The following is a 21,754-nucleotide window of genomic DNA, read 5'->3' as shown; positions in this document are numbered from 1 at the left end:
CGACTTTAGTCCAGAAGATCCAGGACCGTAGAAAGGCTTGACTTTTAACACTACTTTAGCTCAAAGTCACTGAATGGCTCCCTCCAGCACTGCACTGGCTGAGGTAGCTCTTGTAAATTCCTGTACTACTGCAACTGTCAACTGGCACACTTCACACTGTGCACTGGCACTTCAGGGCCCAACTGCAGGTGCCCCCTTTACACTTTAAGCTCTTCAGAGTCCACTGACTATGTACCCCCTCTGTCACTTCAGGGTCCTCAACCTAGGTACCCCCTTTCACCGCTAGCTGGCATTGGATCCCCAAACCTCTTCCAGAGTGGTCCACTCTAACTTCAGGCAGACCCCCAGGGGCAATCCGCAGTACTCACGACCTGTGTAGGCTTTCCTGGGACTGGACCCCTCTGACTCTCCGCAGGTTCTCGGCACACCGGATCCCCTCAGCTTAGCTCAGCGCTCTCTGGATCTTCATGCAACACCCCGAGATTCTCTTCCTCCTGGGACTCTGCTCCCGCCAAAGACATTGTGTTATGCGCCACCCCCAAACCTATACCCATTCCCAGAATCCTATGAAGCATAATCTGCCTTCTGGGGTAGTTACAAGCCTGGATGTGTCCCCTGATTGGGTTTCCTCCACTGCCCTCTGAGAAGCCTCTCACAGGAGCTAGTGGGGAGACTCACCCTTCAGCAGGCACACCTGGAAACCATGACACCCTGACAATTAAATCACAGCCCTGCTGTTAGGCAGACAAGGCCCACTATACATTTACCTAGCACTTACCTGTAGGGTGCTACACATGTCATAGGTCATATGCACTATATTGTCAAAAGTATTGGGACACCTGCCTTTACACGCACATGGACTTTAATGACATCCCAGTCTTAGTCCGTAGGGTTCAATATTGAGTTGGCCCACCCTTTGCAGCTTTAACAACTTCAACTCTTCTGGGAAGGCTGTCCCCAAGGTTTAGGACCGTGTCTAAGGGAATGTTTGACCATTCTTCCAGAAAGGCATTTGTGAGGTCAGGTATTGATGTTGGACGAAAAGGCCTGGTTCGCAGTTTCCGCTGTAATTCGTCCCAAAGGTGTTCTATTGGGTTGAGGTCAGGACAACAGGACTGTTGGAACAGGAAGGAGCCATCACCAAACTGTTCCCACAAAGTTGGGATCATGAAATTGTCTTGGTATGCTGATGCTTCACTAGAACTAAGTGGCCAATCCCAACCCCTGAAAAACAACCCCACACCATAATCCCCCCTCCACCAAATGATTTGGACCAGTGCACAAAGTAAGGTCCATAAAGACATGGATGAGCCAGTTTGGGGTGGAGGAACTTGACTGGCCTGCACAGAGTTCTGACTTTAACCCAATAGATCACCTTTGGGATGAATTAGAGTGTAGACTGTGAGCCAGGCCTTCTCGTCCAACATCAGTGCCACTCAAACACCCAAAATAACCTGATGCCCGCTTCTAATACAAACATATTCTTCTATGCAAATCTGAGTAATTTAAAATACACACACACACATATATATATATATATATATATATATATATATGCCTCCAGCACTCAACCTGTGATTGACAGTTTTAGCTGTGCAGGTTTCCCTATGAGAATGTGTAGAGGGGTGTGTCCATTTCCTCTATTCAGTTCTCAGATGGCACTCAGCTCTCCTCTCTGAGTGGTGAAATGTGTGACATCCGATTCCCGCCCCCTGCCTCTGGAAGCTTAGAAAAGCTGTGTGCGCTGTACACTTTGAACAGATGTGGAAGAGATATTACTGCAGATAAACAGATACAACTTATGTAGGAGGATTTGTTTCATCTCTGTGTATCACCTGAGGCCAGTCATTTTACTGGGTTTGTGTAAGGGTTTACAACTACTTTAAGCCACTATTACTATAAAGAAGCAGCAATATCAGCCAACCACACGACAAATAAAGGTGTAATTTAGATCTTGGAAAACATGTCAGCTTACATTGACATACTCAAATCAGTTTGATATTCAATAGTGACAGTCTTCATCAAATGCTGTTTGTAAACCTTCATTGGTATATGCCTATTCCCATATTCCTATTTGTATACACCTTGATAAGATATCCCCTTATTAAAGAATCAATGTTTCAGCTTCACTTTTCATTATGTAGAATCTAGTTTATACTCAACGATTTGTGTTACGCTAATGCACTAGTAAGGGAAATACTTGATAAAAGAAAGGACACCCTGACATTTGCTCTAGTTGGGGCCACATTATCAAAGCTACTTTTGGCTTCTTTGACACTACGATTTAACAACATAAACCAGATTCCAGAAAAAAGACTCAATGGACATTTGCGGCTGGAATGACCGATACATGGGAATAGCAAAAATCAAAAGTGTTTGTTATAGGGAGCATCCTAAAGTGTTAATTGTCCCTAAATAGTACCCTAAAAATAGCAATGTGCCTCCTGGTATGCAAGTATGCCTAGCTATTGCTGTTCCTCATAGCTGTAGACCAGCAGTGTGAGATCTCAGGAACTACTGCCTCCGACTGCTAGTCTCAGAAGATTCGGAGTGAGGTTTGGTGATGTCACTAATGTGCTGCTCACTTTTTTTTTCCTGGAGACCCTGACATGAGAAAGCAAAGCACTGTTGTCATCATACAGACATACAGCAAAGATTAAGGCAATCGGTTACAGTCATACATAGGTAATACTGGTGACTTGACTTTTGCCCTGTGCCTGATTTTTTTTTTACCCCAGCTTGCAGAATTTAGTTCCTCTTTAAATGTCCCTAAAAACAAAAGCATTTGCGTATCCCATAGAGCGGTATGTCAAGTCAATAACTTTTTTTTTTTGTAGGGTGCCCTGTTAAAGGCTATGAACAGCCCACATTTAAAGCCTCTTTCACATGGCTGCCTTCACTTACTCAACGGAGATTGCTTCACTCTGCTTACTGTGCAGAGCGGAGACGGACACAGTCCTGCTCTCACATATAGGTAAATCGGGTGAAAACGGACCCCCTGTCCATTCTCACCCCATCATATCCGATCCAAACCGCCAGACGGATGGAAAAGAGGACCACCGGCCATCTGGATTTGGCAGACAGGATCAGATATGTCACCGCTGACATCGGTCGCTCCATAGGGGTGAATAGAGGGTCCGATAAGGTCTGCCTGAAAAACTGACAGGCGGACCTAATCGGACAGCCCGTGTGAAAGGGGCCTAAAGGTTTTTTCCTGTTTTTTTTTTTTGCCTCTAAATGCAGCTCTACTCTATTTTAGCCAATGTATTCATGCTCATTGTGGTATTTAGGATAGTATTTCTGAGCAATAATAGGAAAGGAAAATGACCCAAACCTGCATTTGGAGGGGAAGTTACTGGCATAATTTTTGCACATATGCATGTAACGCAGGTATATTTAAGTAAGTGCCTTCTAGTGGCTAGAGTACTGTAAATGAATATTCTAGCCAAATAAAAAAGAGTTTAGGCACATACGCTTCCAAATGTCATATGCTTGCTAAAACAAGCATTTTAAAGCGCAATTTTTCTGCCAGCTCCTGGCAATATCTAGTGTACATAGGAGTATTTTTGATACGCATGTGTGCATGAGGCCCTAAGCTACGGATTCATTTGAGCTTTAACAATTGTGCTGTGGATCCTCAGCTTTGTGTATTTGGTGCTTGTGCCCAGCTAAATTTGTCATGTCACCAGAGTGCTATTGTGTTTCCTTACACTAGTGCTAAAAAATAATCTTTAGATTTTCTGAGCCTAGGTCTGTATACTGATATGGGTACATGTTTGCCAAACTGCTGTCCAATAAACTCCTACATTGCTAATCAACAATACTAATTGGCACCACGGGAGTTTATGCAAGCCTGCATTTGTACAGTTTTTTTTAAAACATTAAATCCGAATTTTGAACCAAATTATAGTTTTTCTATCATTTCCAAAGATAGAGTTGCTCAGATCTCTAAATACACTGATCAAAAAATGAACGGAACACTTTGAAAACACGTCAGATCTCAATAAAGAAAAGTATCATGCTGGATATCTATACTGATATGGACTGGGTAATGTGTTAGGAAAGAAAGGATGCCACATTGTTTGATGGAAATGTAGTGCCCCCCCTCTCAGAGACAGGGAGGGCTGACATTCCTCCTCAGTGTGCAAGTTACTAGGCATGGTGGGTGGTGTACAAGGTAGAAAGATGGGCGCCAGTCACTTTTATGCTTAAACAAAGAGAAGTTTATTTCTCACAACAGGAAAACTGTGGGAGAGAGGAGAAGGGCATAGGACACCCTTAGTCAAAAACAGCAGATTGGCAGACTCCTTAGAATGTAGAATAGGTAGACAGCAGTACAGAAAAGAGCCTTTAAGCTAGAACCAGCAATCTGTACTTTGTAGTATAAGCTGTCTCCTATAGCAACAGTATTCAACTCACAGCATGTGCAGGAACTCTCTGGATGGTTTCATCTTGATGCTTTCCGAGACTCTCCATGGTTTTCCGGTTCATGGCAGAGTAAACCCTGGTACTTCGTCTCAGGTCTCCATCCATTCCTTCATGCTTCCAGGTAGTGAGCAGGCTCTCCCTTACAGAGTCCTGAGCACATGGCTAGGCCTCAGGCTTCTGGCCTACCCAGCAGCAGCTATTCCTTACACACCCACCCGTCTGGGTGGAAAAGGACAAAGACAAAGGACAAAGATCACCTGTTATCTCCAAATAAATACCTTCTCCCAGCATGCTCAGCGACCAGTATGATTGGCTGAGAAAACTATATATATATATTTATTACCTGTCTCGCTGTATTTCATCACACTAATGCCAAAGGTAACAGTGCCACCTATTGACAAAAGGGAGAAACACAGCAAAACCAGGCTTAGGAGGAAAATCCAATGATCACAAAGACTACAAATTAGCCAGGCTAGCTACCACCTAGCACAGCTAAATTTATTGGTAGCCCTGTTTAGGAGAAGGGTGCTACAGAAATAAAAATGATCACCCTACAGAGGCCTGAATTCAAAGACAACCCAAAAATCAAAGTGAAAAAATTATGCAGCAGCCTAGTCCAATTTGCTTAAATTTATTTGCAGCAACTCAAAATGGTAATCAGTAGTTTGTATGGTCCCCCCACGTGCTTGTATGCATGTGAGACATGCATGTGAGTGTTGGAATGTTGAGTTATTTATGGGATTCCTATTTGAGAATTAATGTCATGTGATAAAGAACCCTATTGGCCCAATTGAGTGCATTGCGAGAGTGCCACATGTCTATGGGTTCAGTAGGAAACTGACATTTCTCCTGACATGAAAACTCCTCTCCACATCCCTGTACCGAAGACTTATAGTTTTGGCAATTACATTATAGCTTGCATGACAGAGAAAAAGACCCTCCTGAGACAGCAAGTAGAAGCAGCTTCCATGTCTGTGAAAAAACCTTCACAGTAGGCTCACCTTGACCCATGACAAGTGCACCATGGCGTTTATTATTTGGTCAGTTTGCAGATACAGTATTCTTCCCCTTATGCTTGGTATTCAGCTGATTACGTTCATGGGAGTTTTTCTGCCATTCATAAATGAAACCATTGTGCCTTCTTGAAATATCTTGCATTGACATATTTGGGTCAATGTCTGCTGATAATACCCTTGTTCCTGCATATAGATGTGGACGCAGTATTTGAGGTCAGTTAAAAAGAAAAATTCTTCATTTACTTAGCAGAAAGAAACACACTAATGGAAAAACATTCTCTTCATACTGACACATACTTCACTATTTTATAAGGTAGCAATGTTCTGGTAATGTTCCTTTTGCAAAATAATAATGTCCAATGACACACACATGGTCCTTTGTGTTGTAATGCCAAAGGTGAAACAGGGTATCTCAATATCTTATAATTTTATATTAATAATAATAATAATAATAATAACTTTAATACTACACCAAGTTCATGCACTTTAACCTTTTCACTGCCAGACCCAATTTTTCCATTTTACATACACACACAACAATGTACATTATGAGCTTGAAAATCGAGCAAAATTCCCAAAGTGTGTATTCCCCTAAAGCAAAGGACCTAGAAATAAAAAAAATGGTAGTCCCAATTGTGTACCTCCCATGATGTTTGCAAAAATGTCGATGTAATCTATATTATATATAATTTATAATTTTTGTCCTTACAAATTCACTATAACCACCCAAGTTTCCATTAAAGTGTAAGCAAAGGCAAAACTTTTTTTCTTCATTTTGTATAGAGCAGGGAGAGGTTATAGCCCTTGCCCCTCCTCAGTTTTTTTTTTTTTTGCCATCTTTGCCGCATTGGTGATTTACCTTTACTTACTGTGCCAAGGTCAAAACAGGAAGTGAGTGAAAATCCCTACAAAATGAGAGAATCCTGGGGTGTCACTGGGGTCCCCATTGAAAATTTACCCCTCTATTACTGTTCTGATGTCAGCCCAAAATTTGTACTTTTCTTTTACTTTCACTTTTAATTAAAAACGTTAAATAGGACAAATAAAGTCCCTAACTGAAGCACAGATAGCAATAAAAACTGACAGCTGTTCTAATCCCTCTCAAGTCTATCCAAAGATATAAAAAAGTTTTGCCTTTAGTTACACTTTAAGTTAAAAAAAAAAAAAGTATTATGAAAAAGGGATTGGATATGAAAAATTGTAAATAGACTTTGTGCATGTATGTAGGTATCTTAATCACATCTATGTTGTGTGTTTACATGTGTTACATTTGTATGTTTTTTATTATTTACTTATTTATTGTTATGCATTTTACTTACTATTGTACTGAAGCTCTGAAACTTTAAACTCTTGAGGATAACCTCTCCTGAAAATGTGAGTCATTTTGTTGACATACTGATTTATTTGCTTCTTTACTTTCTGAGTCACTGACACTGAACACCTGTGCCAAGTGTGTGCCAGTTACCTGCAAAACCTGGTCCGAGGATTGGACATTTCTCCCTTTCAATATCCTAATGAAATCTCCGATCTCCAGATCTCGTTCACACTGAACGCGTGTTTGAAATCACGCGCACGATTTCAAACCCGCATTTTAGTGTGGGTCCGGGGGTGATTTGAATGACATCTGTGCTCATGCACAGATATCTATTGAAATTGCCCCCGAAGATAGCAATAGTAGTGCAGGAACTGCTTTTGAAAATCAGGTGGGGCGCCTCAAAGTCGGAGTCTCATCGTTTTGGATAGTGCCGTTGCCGGAAATAGGCTGCTAAACTGCAAACCCAGTTTTCTCCACATGAAATGAGCATCCTGGAGTCCCTCAGCCTTCCTAGTTGAGAATCCTGGATGACCTGAAACCTAAAATCCTGTATAATAATAACAATAATAATAAAAATAAAATATTAGCCCTTTTAACACCATGATAGGGCATGGTGTTGTCACAGGGTCCTCTTTTGCATGCGAACATACAGCACACACATACTAGGGTCAGTTTGGACAGGAGCCTACTAACCTACCAGCATATCTTTCGAGTGTGGAATTAAACCAGGGTACACTGTTAGGTTTTTGTGGCTGTCGGTGTCCCTGCTGGTGAAATTCACTCACTGATTTATCCTGGTTTACCAGGGCTTTTTGGGTGCCAGAATGTGTCAGTATGATTGTGCCCCGAGAGCAGTTGTATGGGGCTGTCTAATGACAACCACATTCAGTGCAGCTATTATTTTGCCAGTGGTGTGTTAAGATAACACTAGCCTGCCACTCTGGCATCCTTGGAATTCCCAGCTTTTCTAGAAGTGAAAGCGTTGAATTTCTGGCTAAGAGGTTAAGAAAAGCCAGGGCAATGAGCGCATGAGACCTCACTACATAGTTGGCAGAAGAGGAACAAACAGCGCTGTATGTGGCTGCCATTAGACATCCTCATACACATGCAATGTCAATGTTTTCTGTAGTGAACAAAGAAGCCCGGTAACAAGTAAGCGATTGTTTTATATTTTATATTTGTTTTTCCACCACTAGACCACCACTATGGATTATTTTCTTTTGGTTACACCCAATAAATCAGCAAGAATTATTTGTGGAAATGTGTCATTTTGGGGACAGTGTTACCATGTGAGCACAATCTCATATTCTGTTGTAGCAATGTGCAATATTAGGGCACTATATTAGATTTGAACACTGGCAATGCTTTAGATTGCATTAGATGTGTGCTCTGGTGTACTTTTGCAGGGGCCAATCTGTGCTTTGTGTTGTAGACTAATGTAAATTGGACTTTTTATTAAAAGCTTTTGATCAAGGTCTTTTTAAGGCCTTATCAGTTTTTTCAAGTATAGTCACACCCATAACACTGATTTTTTTTTTTTTGTTGCAAAGCACTGATTATACTGTAAAGTGCTTTACAATATAGTGCTATACCAATGTCTGCATAATAAGTTGGTTCCTTGTTCTTTAAAAAAGGAAATAGAAGGGCTATACTTGGGAGGTGGGGCAGTATTAGGTGGGGCTTAGAAGAGTAATGGCACCTTTCCCAAGGGAAAAATAAATTCTGCTGGTGACCATTATCACCTTGACAGTAAGTGAGGGAAAATCAAAATTTTACAATTGTCACAACAGAACAGGGGAAGATGTATCTTACATTGTAGACAATGCTTCGGTGAAATTCCCCTCACTCATGAGAGATGCATATGCAAGACAGGAATTAAAGGGAATCTATTTTGTCTTAATTGGACACAGATAGCAGAAAACAAAATGATAGGGGTTCAGTTCATTCTTGAAGACAAAAAAAAGTTTTGGCTATGCATACACTTTAACCTAATGGCTGATTTAAAAAAACTTATGAGTAAACAAATGTCACTTGAATGTATAGAAGGGTTAGATATACTGGATGTCAAAGTGGAATTTAAGCACAACTTTTTTTGCTGTGTAAATATTGGGGAAGGGGTTAATCTGTATCTACAGTTGTGGGATAATATCTCACTTCTTGGCCTGGGAATACCACCCTTGATGACTACCAATTAAAAAAATGGGTCTTCAGTTGATTTCCCCTCACCCCTGGGGACACCTATCACCAAGAAAAAAATTGAAAAGAAATACAAAAAACAGGTTTTAGCCTGTTCCTTCTAAAAATGGTGAGAATACAGGAACTGCTGAGTTGGTTGATGGAGTGTGCAGTTTAGGAAGACAGGAACATGCCCTTCAACATGACCCACTCCACATGGTGCTCTGCTCCTGGGCTTCTCTTTATCTTTTTGTCATCACATACCTGACAACAGGTTTTCTGCAAATGTCCATGGAGAAAAGTTCAGGGGTTTTTGTTTGAATCACGTTGGACTATTGTGTAAGACATTGACAGGTATCAACTGTCCTAGCAATACAGGTGAAAGTTCAGGCTAAGATAACACAAGTATAGCTAAATGAGGAGGGGGGATTTAACTACAAGTATGCCTGCACAGATATATTGAATCAAATATATTGATTCTTGAAAGAGCCTGGTCACTGCAAACTCTCTTTAAGGTGTTTGTCCAAATTAAACCCAAACCTCCCCCCCCTCCCCCTCTACATGTCCCAGTATTATTTCTTTCTATTGTTTGCTACTGTAGTGAGAAACAGCTTTAATTATTCCCTGTACCACCATCACCAGGATTGCAAAATTCTTAAAATGACAACTGCTGGGAGCTTATTTCCAGTTGATATATGAACACCCCAAGAACTACATATCCCAAGAGTCCTTTTCTTACAGTCTGTTGGCAGGCTCTTGAGAACCAAGGCAACAGTATTGTTTTGTTGGGAAAGAAATTTGTTTATGCATATGAAGAGGAATAGAGAGGGTTGGAAGATAGGCTGAGTTCTGTAGTCCAACAGGCTGGGCTGACAACATTGGTTAAAAATATCAGTGCAGCAAATTAACTATGCCCATAATTTAGGAGCGCTCTTGATTTCTGCAGATCAATGGGTACTTGCAGCATTTTTAAAAGATAAAACTCAGGGAAATATGTGTGCTAGTTTTATTATGTCCTGACAAATACTTTGAACATACATCTGCATTAAAATTCCTAAGAACATGTGCTGTATTTTCATTTTAAATTGCTGAGGTAACTTATGCATGAACATACTGATTTTATGCAACAGGGTCGTGGTGGAAAAGGAAGTATCTATGTCTGGGCGTCTGGAGATGGAGGAAGTTATGATGACTGTAACTGTGATGGTTATGCATCCAGCATGTGGACCATCTCCATAAACTCTGCTATTAATGATGGCCGGACTGCACTATACGATGAAAGCTGCTCTTCCACTTTAGCCTCCACATTCAGCAATGGAAGAAAACGAAATCCTGAAGCTGGCGTGGTACGTATACAGGCTGTTGTCTGCCCCTAGGCATCGTCAAGCACCAGCCTCACAATAGAAACAGCAGATGTTCTTTTGTTAGAGCTCATTTTAAATGATAGAAAACCCAGTGAGGCTTTCACTGGCGGCTGATGAGAAATATGTTAATATTTAAACAATCCAAACATCCTTTGAGTAGCATTGGTTCAATTACTGTACTTGGCTAAACAGTTCATACAGTGAAAATGTTTGTATTATGAGAGGGAAAGAAGCATGGTCTGTGTTGGATGTAAACTGTCTATAAAGGTGCAAATACAAAAAAATGCATAAGACAGTGTAAAAAAAGAAAAAAAAATTGCAGAAAATAGACCACTATCATGAACAAAAGTGTATTCTGATCATTTATTGACATGTATGTGCAGACCAAGCTGTCCAGCAAAAGTGACAGAGACAGAGGTTGCAGCAAACTATAACACTGCTGGTGGGTGACTTCAATCATCATTTTTTATTCCCATATTTTAAAATGTTCATTTGAAAACAAGTAACAGCTTATGCCACCCTTGCTAAAGCATCCCTGCCAGTGTTATAGCTTGTTCTAACCTCACCTCTATGAAGCGACAACTTTCAAATTGCTAGACAGCTCCAGGCAACAAGACAGTGGGAAGAGTTACAGACCCATATGATGTGCAGAAATGAATGCAGTACAGTTAGTCAACTATTATGCATATCAATCAGATTGCACATATATCATATTTTCAAGGGAACATTTATAAAAGTAATGACTGACACATTAGGGTGGGTTGCCTCTCATTTACTTAAGTCTTTGCAACAGTGTTCTTGTATATATGTCACCACTTCACCTGGAATTCTGGGCAGCCACATAATTCAGGTTTGGTAAACACAGGGACAGATTTATCACTAAAGATGAGAAAGATTTTCATTCTAAACAGACTCACAATTCAGTAGTGGTCAGGGTCAGGTCTGATTTTGTGTTACCATAGGGAAGGTGAAGGAAGAAATTATGAATCAAGCTGTAAACTTGTAGTAAATCTGTCACATAATCTGTTTCACTTCTCCTATTTAGCATTACCTTACTTTGCAACAGAACTGATAAATATCCCTCCCAGTGTGAATATTTAAATCTCCCCCAATTAGTAAACTGCCTATGATATTGATGCAGCCTGTTCAGTTTGCACATGCAGAGTCAAGTGACTATATTCCTCAAAGACTAATGACCAGTTGAGGTCCTCAGAAATGGGCCTCAAAGCAATCTAAACTGTGAAGTTTGCTTCAAAGCTGGTGCAGAATGTAGCTTAATGGTATCTTCACTTCCAGAAGCCTTGACAAATTCTCCTATATTTGCTTTCATACTGAAGTTCCCAAAGCATGGCTACCTAATAGTCACACCCCTTTGTTAATAGGTTTGACATGCTTGTCAATAAACAGTTAAACAGACATGCAACTCTCTATGCTTGTGAACAAGTCTGATGCCATATTTGACTTTTTTTTCCCTCCCACTGGAATATTTTATTATTGCATCTTAATGGCCTTTGCGTGCATTACATTGTCTGGGCTAAAAAATAAAAAAACAGATACAACCACATACACCACATTTTTCTGTTATGGGGCCAAATGTAGTTGTTTTTTTTCATTGCTCATAGAGGCAGCTGAACATTTGACAGATGTAGTTTCTTTATCAGACTCCCCAAGGTGAAAGAATTTCCCATCATAGACTGTTTTCACAAAATTTGTACTTGTTGAAAGATATACCCTCACCTCTTGCTCTAGCTGGGACATTTGTAGCAATAATCACTTGACAGAGGATCTAACTCTCCCCCACTCTGCCCAACACTAGAAATGTTTTGCCTTTACACACACTTTAATCCTCTTTTCTACTTTGGAGGGTTTTAAAAGTTTCTACAACATTTAATTAATGATGTGGCAAAGATGCAGGATCAATGTTCTCCTTTTTGTGACTTACAGGTCTGGTAATAGCACTGAGCAAAAATGATCAGCACTACTGTACTCATAAAATACTGATCACATTAGCGTGCACATGTATATTGTTTTATATTAAATGTTTATTTTTTAGTTAGTTTTCTTTATCAAAAATAATGAGCATATGGTCATAAGCTTTCAGATCACTTTGGAATTCATCATAGCGTGGTTCCTTTAATACAAAAAGTAATGCATGATAAATATTTCAGTGCTTTCAAATAATTTGAGTGCAATATGACTTTCTTAATCGTGTATGACCTGTAAATTATCAATTTGTGTTTTCAGGCTACAACAGATTTATATGGAAACTGCACTTTACGTCACTCAGGAACATCTGCGGCAGCACCAGAAGCAGCTGGGGTGTTTGCGTTAGCCCTAGAGGCAAAGTATGTTCATGGGATTTTCTTTACCTATATGGCAGATGACAGTAAACAAGACATGTTGTTTAGCTATGCAGAAAAATTTAAAGGAAATTTTGCACGTTTAGATATCCTTAACTGTTTGGCTTGTCCAAAAGCATTTTCTAAAATGATTTATTTAATGCTTTGTTCCGGTTAATACACAAGGTTGTGATCATTAGGTTAATTATCATTGAGATTTTTATTTTCCTCAACATTTCGGTGAGTTTAGCAATGTCTGGGGAAGGTGAAATAGGAGCTGGTTTTTAGGGTTGCAAATGGCTTTAAATGGTCAATGAAGATTACATAAGCTTCTTTCAACTATACCAGACCTGTCCTTGTGGCAAAAAATGGCCTTTCATTGAAAAAATGGCCTCCATTTTTTTACAGAAAGCAAAAAAAAGGAAAAATGTTAAGAGAAATAAAACCCAAAAGCAGATAATCAAGCACACAAAAAAAAAAAAAACAGGGTGGGGGCTGTTTGGTGCCGGACTCGAATGGCTGCTTAATCTCTGTGCTCCCATCTACCGAGGTGCCTTTCTCAGCCTAGCAGAGCCGTCTCCCTCAGCAGACATGGGAAAAAAATGGGGAACTCATCCCCACCCTGGTCCCGCTTGCCTAGAGATCGCAGATGAGCCCCAGCATCCCAGAGATCTTCCGTTCCCAGCCACGCGAGGCCCCAGCCTCAACTTGGGCCTACACGATCGCCATGCACTCCTCCAGTCTTAGCCCTTCGGGCAGAAATCAATCCCAATCCATGCATATGAGCATTAATGCTGCACATCCCTAAAAATCCTGGATCTGCAATCTGTAGCAGAAGATATCAAAGCCACATTAGCTACAGAAATCACAGAGCTCAGGAGAGATATTCAATTAATGGCAATGCAGATGGATGAAATAGAGGAGACAACTTCACATCATGAGACTGCCATCCATCAACTCCAAACATCCTCACAATCCCAGAATATACAGCTCAGAGACCTCCAAAGATACATGAAAGACCTGGATAATCGTGGCCGCCGCCACAATCTGTGGGTAACAGGTCTCCCTGAAACAGTTGAACATAGCCAACTTACCCAGGCTACTATAGCTATATTCAATGATTTGCTATGCAGACCACCTGAATCTCCCATTGATTTTGAATGTCTACAATGAGCACTTAGACCCAGGAGCAGAGACACTGACCCTCCTAGGGAAGAAGTGTGCTGCCTGGTTAATTTCAAACTAAAGGAAGAAATCCTGCAAAGTGCACAAGATCGTCGCAACCTAATATACCAAGGCACAGACATAAAAATCTTTCTAGATCTTTAACCCATCACCCACCAGAATAGAAGGGATCTACACCTCCTCCTTGATCTACTACGCTCTAAAGAGATCCAATATCGCTGGAAATTTCCATTTCTTCCAATCCCGGACCCCTTACACCTGTAAAATTAAACCGGCCTTCCTTCCCGGTATGTCCAAACAATTCCTAGCAAATACTTGGCAACACCCAGAGATACTGGTGCATCAATTACACCGTGATGGTATATTAATAGAGCGTACTGCTTTAGAGCCTAATATGACTAACGATCCTCTCCCTCTTTGGACATACTTTCAAATCCACCATTTCCTTCGGGACATGGACCGCAACTCCTTAATCTCACAAGCACTCACTCCCTTTGAACATTTATGCTCACAATTCACCCCCCCCCCCCAACAACACTTGATCTCCAATATCTCTAATCTGCTACTCGCAGACACCTCTTCCAAGTCTGGAAAGGTGTGCACAAACTGGGAAAGGGAAACGCATTTAGAAATGTCATAAAACCAATGGGAACATATATTTACGATTGCCCACAAAAGCTCTCTACATGTGTCAATCCAGGAAAACAATTACAAGACCCTGGCCCGTTGGTACCAAACCCCAATAATTCTAAACAAATACAACCCCACCATTTCCAATAAATGCTGGAGACACACCAAAGAGCGAGGTACCTTGCTACATATCCTATGGACCATACCCCAGCCCAATTCCTTTTCCACCATTCCTACATACCGGCACACCAATATCGTAAAACCCTAGTTTTACTTCTGATTAATGCTGCCAATATTGGTTTAAACAAATTGACAAAATAGCTGTGATGGAAGAACTAATCTTCATAGCCCAAGACGCCCCAGCCAAATACGCACAGATATGGGCATGTTGGAATCACTTCCGAACCACGGACAGATACCTGACACTATTGAGACAACCATAGCCTGACCATCCATGCCAAGCATTTATTGATTGTTTTTGCACATCATGTTCAACCCCCTCTGCTCAAAAAAAAAAAAAAAAAAAAAAAAGCACCATTACATTTTACCTTAACCATCTCTCTGTTAATCACTAGGAACATGATCCTGCCACCATATGATCATTTATTTTGAATACATGCATATTGTTTTGCATGGCAGTATACACTCAGAGCAGTCAGCTTTAAATGTAACTTTTGCTAGCTTTTAACCACTGCCTGAGATGCCATAAATGGCTCTAAATGCTACTTGAAATGCCACCATAATATTATACCACCAACATATAGTGTTTTTTGTAGTATCCATAAAAACTTCTAACACACTTGCAAAGGTGGGCACATGTTGTTTTTTTCAGTGGTTGCTGCCCTTCCTGCAATAAGGACACTTTGTGTCTTCTGCTAGCAAAGCAGCTCCATCCAGTGGATGCTCTGACTAAGCAATGGGCCTCCTGAAGATTGTCAATTCATGCTTCTGGGCATCACTTTGCCAGTGTCTGATAGTCATGTATTAGGGCTGATATGAAGTATGACATTAATAAATCATGGGTAGTGTGAGGTTTAAAGTTCATGTATAGGGGTTGATCTGAGGTCTAACACACATGATCTGAAGAAAGTGTGAGGTTTGAAGTTCATGCATGGGGGCTGATCTGAGGTCTGATATTCATGTATTGGAGCTGAGCTCAAGTCTGAAGTTAATGCATTGGGCCCGATCTGACAGCAACTCTGTCATTTTATATATGAAAAAAAAAGTCCTTTCTGCAAAGTTTATAGTTATTGCTCACTTCTTTCGAAACACACACTGCCAATGTTTGCTCTAATGAGAAGCCAGGGCCTGAAGACTCTTTCAGAAGTGTCAAATCCCTGGTCCCTACTGTTCTCAGTGGTTTGATTCACTGGCTCCTATATCTCTACTGTGCCCTGTAGGGAAGTAGAAGTTTGTGGGAGGAATCACAGCACTGAGCGGGGACCAGGAATCTGACAGTTTGGAGACATTGGTATGTCTACATTCTTCTGTTCATTGGCTCTCTTCTAGATGTTTGCGGTCAGATTCTCTATTCTACAGAATTGTTTAAAAATAAAACTTTAAATTTACATACTGCTGTGTACACATTAAATATAATATTCATGCAAAGTTTCAGTATTGTCATTTAATTTTTTCTTGCAATAGTCCAGGTCTCACTTGGAGGGACTTGCAACACTTAACAGTGCTAACATCCAAAAGGAACCAGCTGCACGATGAAGTTCATAAGTGGCGTAGGAATGGTGTTGGTTTGGAGTTCAACCACCTGTTTGGCTATGGTGTACTGGATGCTGGTTCTATGGTTAAAATGGCGAGAGAATGGAAAACTGTTCCAGAAAGATTTCACTGTATTGGTGGATCAGTACAGGAGCCAAGGTATGTTGTTTGAAAAATGGGAATTTAGAATGAAAATGAAAAACAAAAACATATATATATATATATATATATATATATATATATAAAATAGGTGATCTATTACAATAAAAATATTTTATTAATATATTTTAGTGTCAATGGTAGTCAAAAATATTTTTTTTTGTTTTAGGCAGCTGGGAAAAGTTTAGAACCTCAGGTTTTTATTACTTTCTTGCTGTGGCACCTGCTATTTTAAAATGTTTTCCTGATGTTATAGAGACAGAAACCAAGGAAAATTACCCACAGACAGAAGTAAAAAACAAGAAGTTCCCGCATTTCTCCACTTTGTTTTTGCCTGGGAATGGACTTTGAAGCAAATCTGACTATTCCCCAAGCAGATATAATCTGTTCATAATCTTCATGAGCTCCCTGAGATGTTTCAAAAGAACTCAACCCTTCAACAAAATGTGTAGTCTGAGCAGACTAAATCATGCTACTACTTTTTCTTTGGACCTTTTCAAAAGTTAAAGTGGTTGTAAACCCTTCAAGGTTTTACTTGTTTATCCGTAGTCTTCTCTAACCTACACCCCCTTAAAAGGGAAGAATAATTGTAAAATTCCTCTCCATCTGTTAGTATCTGTTAGCCAGAGGAGGGGGTGGAGTGGCTGCAGTTACACTGTGTGAGGGCTAATTGGAGGAAAGGCACACACCTCCCCCCATGCAGCAAACAGGAGCGAAGGAAGGATACAGAGAATAGACAAGCCTTGCGCTTAGTAGAGTTAGATTAAAGTTTACCAGTTCTAGAGACAATATCCCACATCCACATCCTAGTATTCGTATAAAGTAAATCACAGAGGAAAGAGGAAAAATACCCTTCCTAATAGAAAGAGTAGACTTATAATGATGTGGGGTTGTTACTTGAGATGAGCACACAGCGACATGACATACAGTATCTCACAAAAGTGAGTATACCCCTCACATTTTTGTAAATATTTTATTATATCTTTTCATGTGACAACACTGAAGAAATGACACTTTGCTACAATGTAAAGTAGTGAGTGTACAACTTGTATAACAGTGCAACTTTGCTGTCCCCTCAAAATAACTCAACACACAGCCATTAATGTCTAAACCGCTGGCAACAAAAGTGAGTACACCCCTAAGTGAACATGTCTAAATTGGGCCCAATTAGCCATTTTCCCTCCCCAGTGTCATGTGACTCATTAGTGTTACAAAGTTTCAGGTGTGAATGGGGAGCAGGTGTGTTAAATTTGATGTTATCGCTCACACTCTCTCCTACTGGTCACTGAAAGTTCAACATGGCACCTCATGGCAAATAACTCTCTGAGTATTTGAAAAAAAGAATTGTTGCTCTACATAAAGATGGCCTAGGCTTTAAGAAGATTGCTGAAACTGAGCTGCAGCACAGTGGCCAAGACCATACAGCGGTTTAACGATAGAGATATATAGGTGGTATGGCGCTCATAGATAATGCAGAGGAATATATAATAACAATACAGTAAGGAGTGGTATGTCTTGAATGAATGGCCAGGACAATATTCAGCGTGTTGTTGGGGGCTGTACTGAGAATTAGCACAAGGTGGGGATTATAAGTCCATTGTGCAAGTCTCTGAGGATAAAAGGGAAATAAATGGCCTGGAATCCAATAAAGGATAAGCAGATACGGGGTGGATCCAAGGATGGATGGATGGATGGGTCACAAGGCACTCAGGGCTGCTGTCCGGAAGAGTGAAGTCGACTCTGAGCAGTAGATAAAAAGAAGAGGGAAGCGCCTCTTGAGTGTGGTAAAAAGCACAATTTATTACAAAGCAATATAGTAACTTACATATAAGTAAGCTGGTAAGTGCATGGCTCTCCGAGGGCGGCTGCTGGAGATTGCATCCAAGTATCCAGGTGTCCAGGCGTAGGCTTAATGTCCAGGAACTGGTGGAGACTTAGCTCAATTGTTCCGGAAGTGCCGTGCAGCGATGGAGACTTGTGCGGCGGCCGGGAGTCAGCGGAGGCGTCTGACGTCACAGGTAGGTGTGGGCAGTCTGGGCTTCACAACTAGTTTCAGAGCATGCGCGAGAGTCCTGTCCTGGACCTGCGCTCTCCTTTTTCAAGTGTGTCGACATCGCTGCACGGCACTTCCGGAACAATTGAGCTAAGTCTCCACCAGTTCCTGGACATTAAGCCTACGCCTGGACACCTGGATACTTGGATGCAATCTCCAGCAGCCGCCCTCGGAGAGACATGCACTTACCAGCTTACTTATATGTAAGTTACTATATTGCTTTGTAATAAATTGTGCTTTTTACCACACTCAAGAGGCGCATCCCGCTTCTTTTTATATACAGCGGTTTAACAGGACAGGTTCTACTCAGAACAGGCCTCGCCATGGTCGACCAAAGAAGTTGAGTGCACATGTTCGGCGTCTTATCCAGAGGTTGTCTTTGAGAAATAGACATATGAGTGCTGCCAGCATTACTGCAGAGGTTGAAGGGGAGGGGGGGTCAGCCTGTCAGTGCTCAGACCATACGCCACACACTGCATCAAATTGGTCTGCATGGCTGTCGTCCCAGAAGGAAGCCTCTTCTAAAGATGATACACAAGAAAGCCTGCAAACAGTTTGCTGAAGACAAGCAGAATAAGGACATGGATTACTGGAACCATGTCCTGTGGTCTGATGAGACCAATATAAACGTATTTGGTTCAGATGGTGTCAAGCGTGTGTGGCAGCAACCAGGTGAGGAATACAAAGACAAGTGTGTCTTGCCTACAGTCAAGCATGGTGGTGGGAGTGTCATGGTCTGGGGCTGCATGAGTGCTGTCGGTACTGGGGAGCTACAGTTCATTGAGGCAACCATGAATGCCAACATGTACTATGACACCTGAAGCAGAGCATGATCCCCTCCTTTCGAAGACTGTGCCACAGGGCAGTATTCCAACATGATAACGACCCCAAACGCATCTTCAAGTCGACCACTGCCTTACTAAAGAAGCTGAGGGTAAAGGTGATGGACTGGCCAATCATGTCTCCAGACCTAAACCCTATTGAGCATCTGTGGGGCATCCTCAAACGGAAGGTGGAGATGCGCAAGGTCTCTAACATTCACCAGCTCCATAATGTCGTCATGGAGGAGTAGAAGAGGACTCCAGTGGCAACCTGTGTAGCTCTGGTGAACTCCATGCCCAAGAGGGTTAAGGCAGTGTTGGAAAATAATGATGACCGCACAATGTTGACACTTTGTGCTCAATTTGGACATTTTCACTTAGGGGTGTACTCACTTTTTTTGCCAGTCGTTTGGAAATGAATGGCTGTGTGTTGAGTTATTTTGAGGGGCAGAAAATTTACACTGGTATACAAGCTGTACACTCACTACTTTACATTGTAGCAAAGTGTCATTTCTTTAGTGTTGTCATATGAAAAGATAAAATAAAATATTTACAAAAATGTGAGGGGTGTACTCACTTTTGTGAGATACTGTATGTAGCTGTGTGCTTATCTCCCTCCCCATCACAAATTGTAGCTCATGTGTCTGGAGATTTTCTCAGTAGTGATTCAAAATGATAACAAAGAATTGAAGCACCAGTGAAAAATTACACTTAGAGCTTTGGCGATAGACAAAACTACAGATATACGGTATTTGCTCTGTTCAGATTTCATGACTGAGGTTTACAACCACTTTAAGCTCTCATCTCCATCATTAACCACTTCCCCTGGTGACAAATGCAGAGATCAATGTCCTGGAAGGACAGAGGTGTCTTTAATTTACTGGCTGTGATTGACTGATTGACAGTTTGGCTTAACTTTCTCTATGCTATGAGAGAGGCAAAATGGCAGCACCAAATTGGGGAATAATTGAATATTTGTGGAAACCCTGGGGCAAAGTTTTCTTCCCTAACTTTGCACTATGGAGTTGTCTATAAGCTAAATAGGGGACAGCAGTTTCTGTAAAAATTAGCAAAGCAAAGAATAGCTTTAAGTTCTTGCATTTTCTTTTAATTTCCTATGCAAATAAACTTTGTGAACATCTTTTTTTCCCCTGCTTTCTTCCTCCAATAATTAGTTTAAATAATAATAAACTCATAATTAAAATTCAACCTAAAATGTGCATAAACATATAACTGGGATAAATGATTAAACACTTCTCAAATCAAATGTCTCATCTCAAAACACGCATGCACTTTTTTTTTCTAATTGTCAGATGGAGATGTCACTAAAAATAGTTTATGTCCAGAATGTTGAAACCATAGTGATCTTTTTAGCTTTTGATATTTAAGCTTTTATTATTTTCATTATTTTCAGTCAAAGTAAAACAAACTAGCAGTCTCCAAGGGATTGCATTGCAACTTCCATTAAGATTTGATTCAGTCATACTATGGATAATTGTTTTCTTCCTCCTCATAGACTTGCAGAGCACAGTCTATATATAGCCTCTTGAATATCCTCCACGGTGCACCTTAGCAACCCTGTCAATTAGTGCAAAGAAGCCGGGTAGCATTTGTCGTCTACAGCAATTGTTGCGAGGCAGCTCCATTAATATTTAAAACACTTTATTATGCCATTGCCAGGATTAGAACGAGCACAAAATGCACTGGGAAAATGAGAAATTATGCTAAAACTAATACAATATGTAGCTTGTAATTATGTGTCAAGCGCCCATTCTTCAATAATTACCCTCTGCTAAAATAATAAAACGGAACATATATACTGTGTTATGTCAAGCAAAACCTTCCAATGTTAAATGACTTCCAGTTCAAACCAGACAGAAGTGAAGAATATTAAAGCCAATCTTCAAACAGCTTTTAATAATTGCTGCTGTGTAAAAAAATTACCTCTGCTGTGGTGTATGCCAAGACCAGGATCACTGCTCTTTTCTTTCAAATGTAAACTTTATTCACACCAAAAGGTACAGCTTTCACTATACATCTGGCATGTTGTGGATATGAGAGCTGTGGCTCTCATACACGGACATGCAGATGTTATGTATATGTCCCCTTCCCCGTTAGCCATTCACAGAATGCCATGTATTTTGTGAATGGTTCATAGAAATAAACGAGCAATCCAACACCTTCACACCATGCTCTTGGAGCAAACAAGGCACTGTAAGTACAGATATTTATCATTCCAATTTGCTTTCACAAGTATCAGTTTGCACAATAGTATTTGCAAACTTTCCATGGCCACAGTGTGTGCACATTAGTACCCCAACCATAGGCGTGTGCACAGGGTGTGGCGGATGTGTGTGGGCACATCCTAATCGCCCCGTTCACATTAGCATTTTCACTCTGTGTGCTGGTGGGGAGATGGGAAAGATTTCCCACTGTGCGGCTCTGCTTATAAGTGTGGAAGCATTTCTCCTTCACTCTGAATCTGCAAGGAAGGAGATAATGTGCCTGCAGGGCAGAGTACCACAGGGAATTAGTTTATGTGTGTGTGTATATATA

General features: G+C 40.8%; 1 protein-coding gene across 1 annotated transcript in view; it reads left to right on the top strand.

Moving 5' to 3' along the window:
* PCSK2 (proprotein convertase subtilisin/kexin type 2) overlaps positions 1 to 21,754 on the top strand; it is a 345,259-nt gene that overhangs the window by 321,984 nt on the left and 1,521 nt on the right. Inside the window, exons 9-11 of the mRNA XM_082252429.1 lie at positions 10,065 to 10,280; positions 12,543 to 12,643; positions 16,097 to 16,324. Of these exons, the coding sequence (XP_082108555.1) occupies positions 10,065 to 10,280; positions 12,543 to 12,643; positions 16,097 to 16,324 (545 nt within the window). The remainder of the gene's footprint in view (positions 1 to 10,064; positions 10,281 to 12,542; positions 12,644 to 16,096; positions 16,325 to 21,754) is intronic.

This window comes from Pelophylax lessonae, assembly GCF_965119305.1.
Source record: "Pelophylax lessonae genome assembly, chromosome: 3".
NCBI classification, from domain to species: Eukaryota; Metazoa; Chordata; class Amphibia; order Anura; family Ranidae; genus Pelophylax; species Pelophylax lessonae.
The sequence above is the reverse complement of the archived record's forward strand: the minus strand, read 5'-3'. Positions and strand labels throughout refer to the sequence as shown.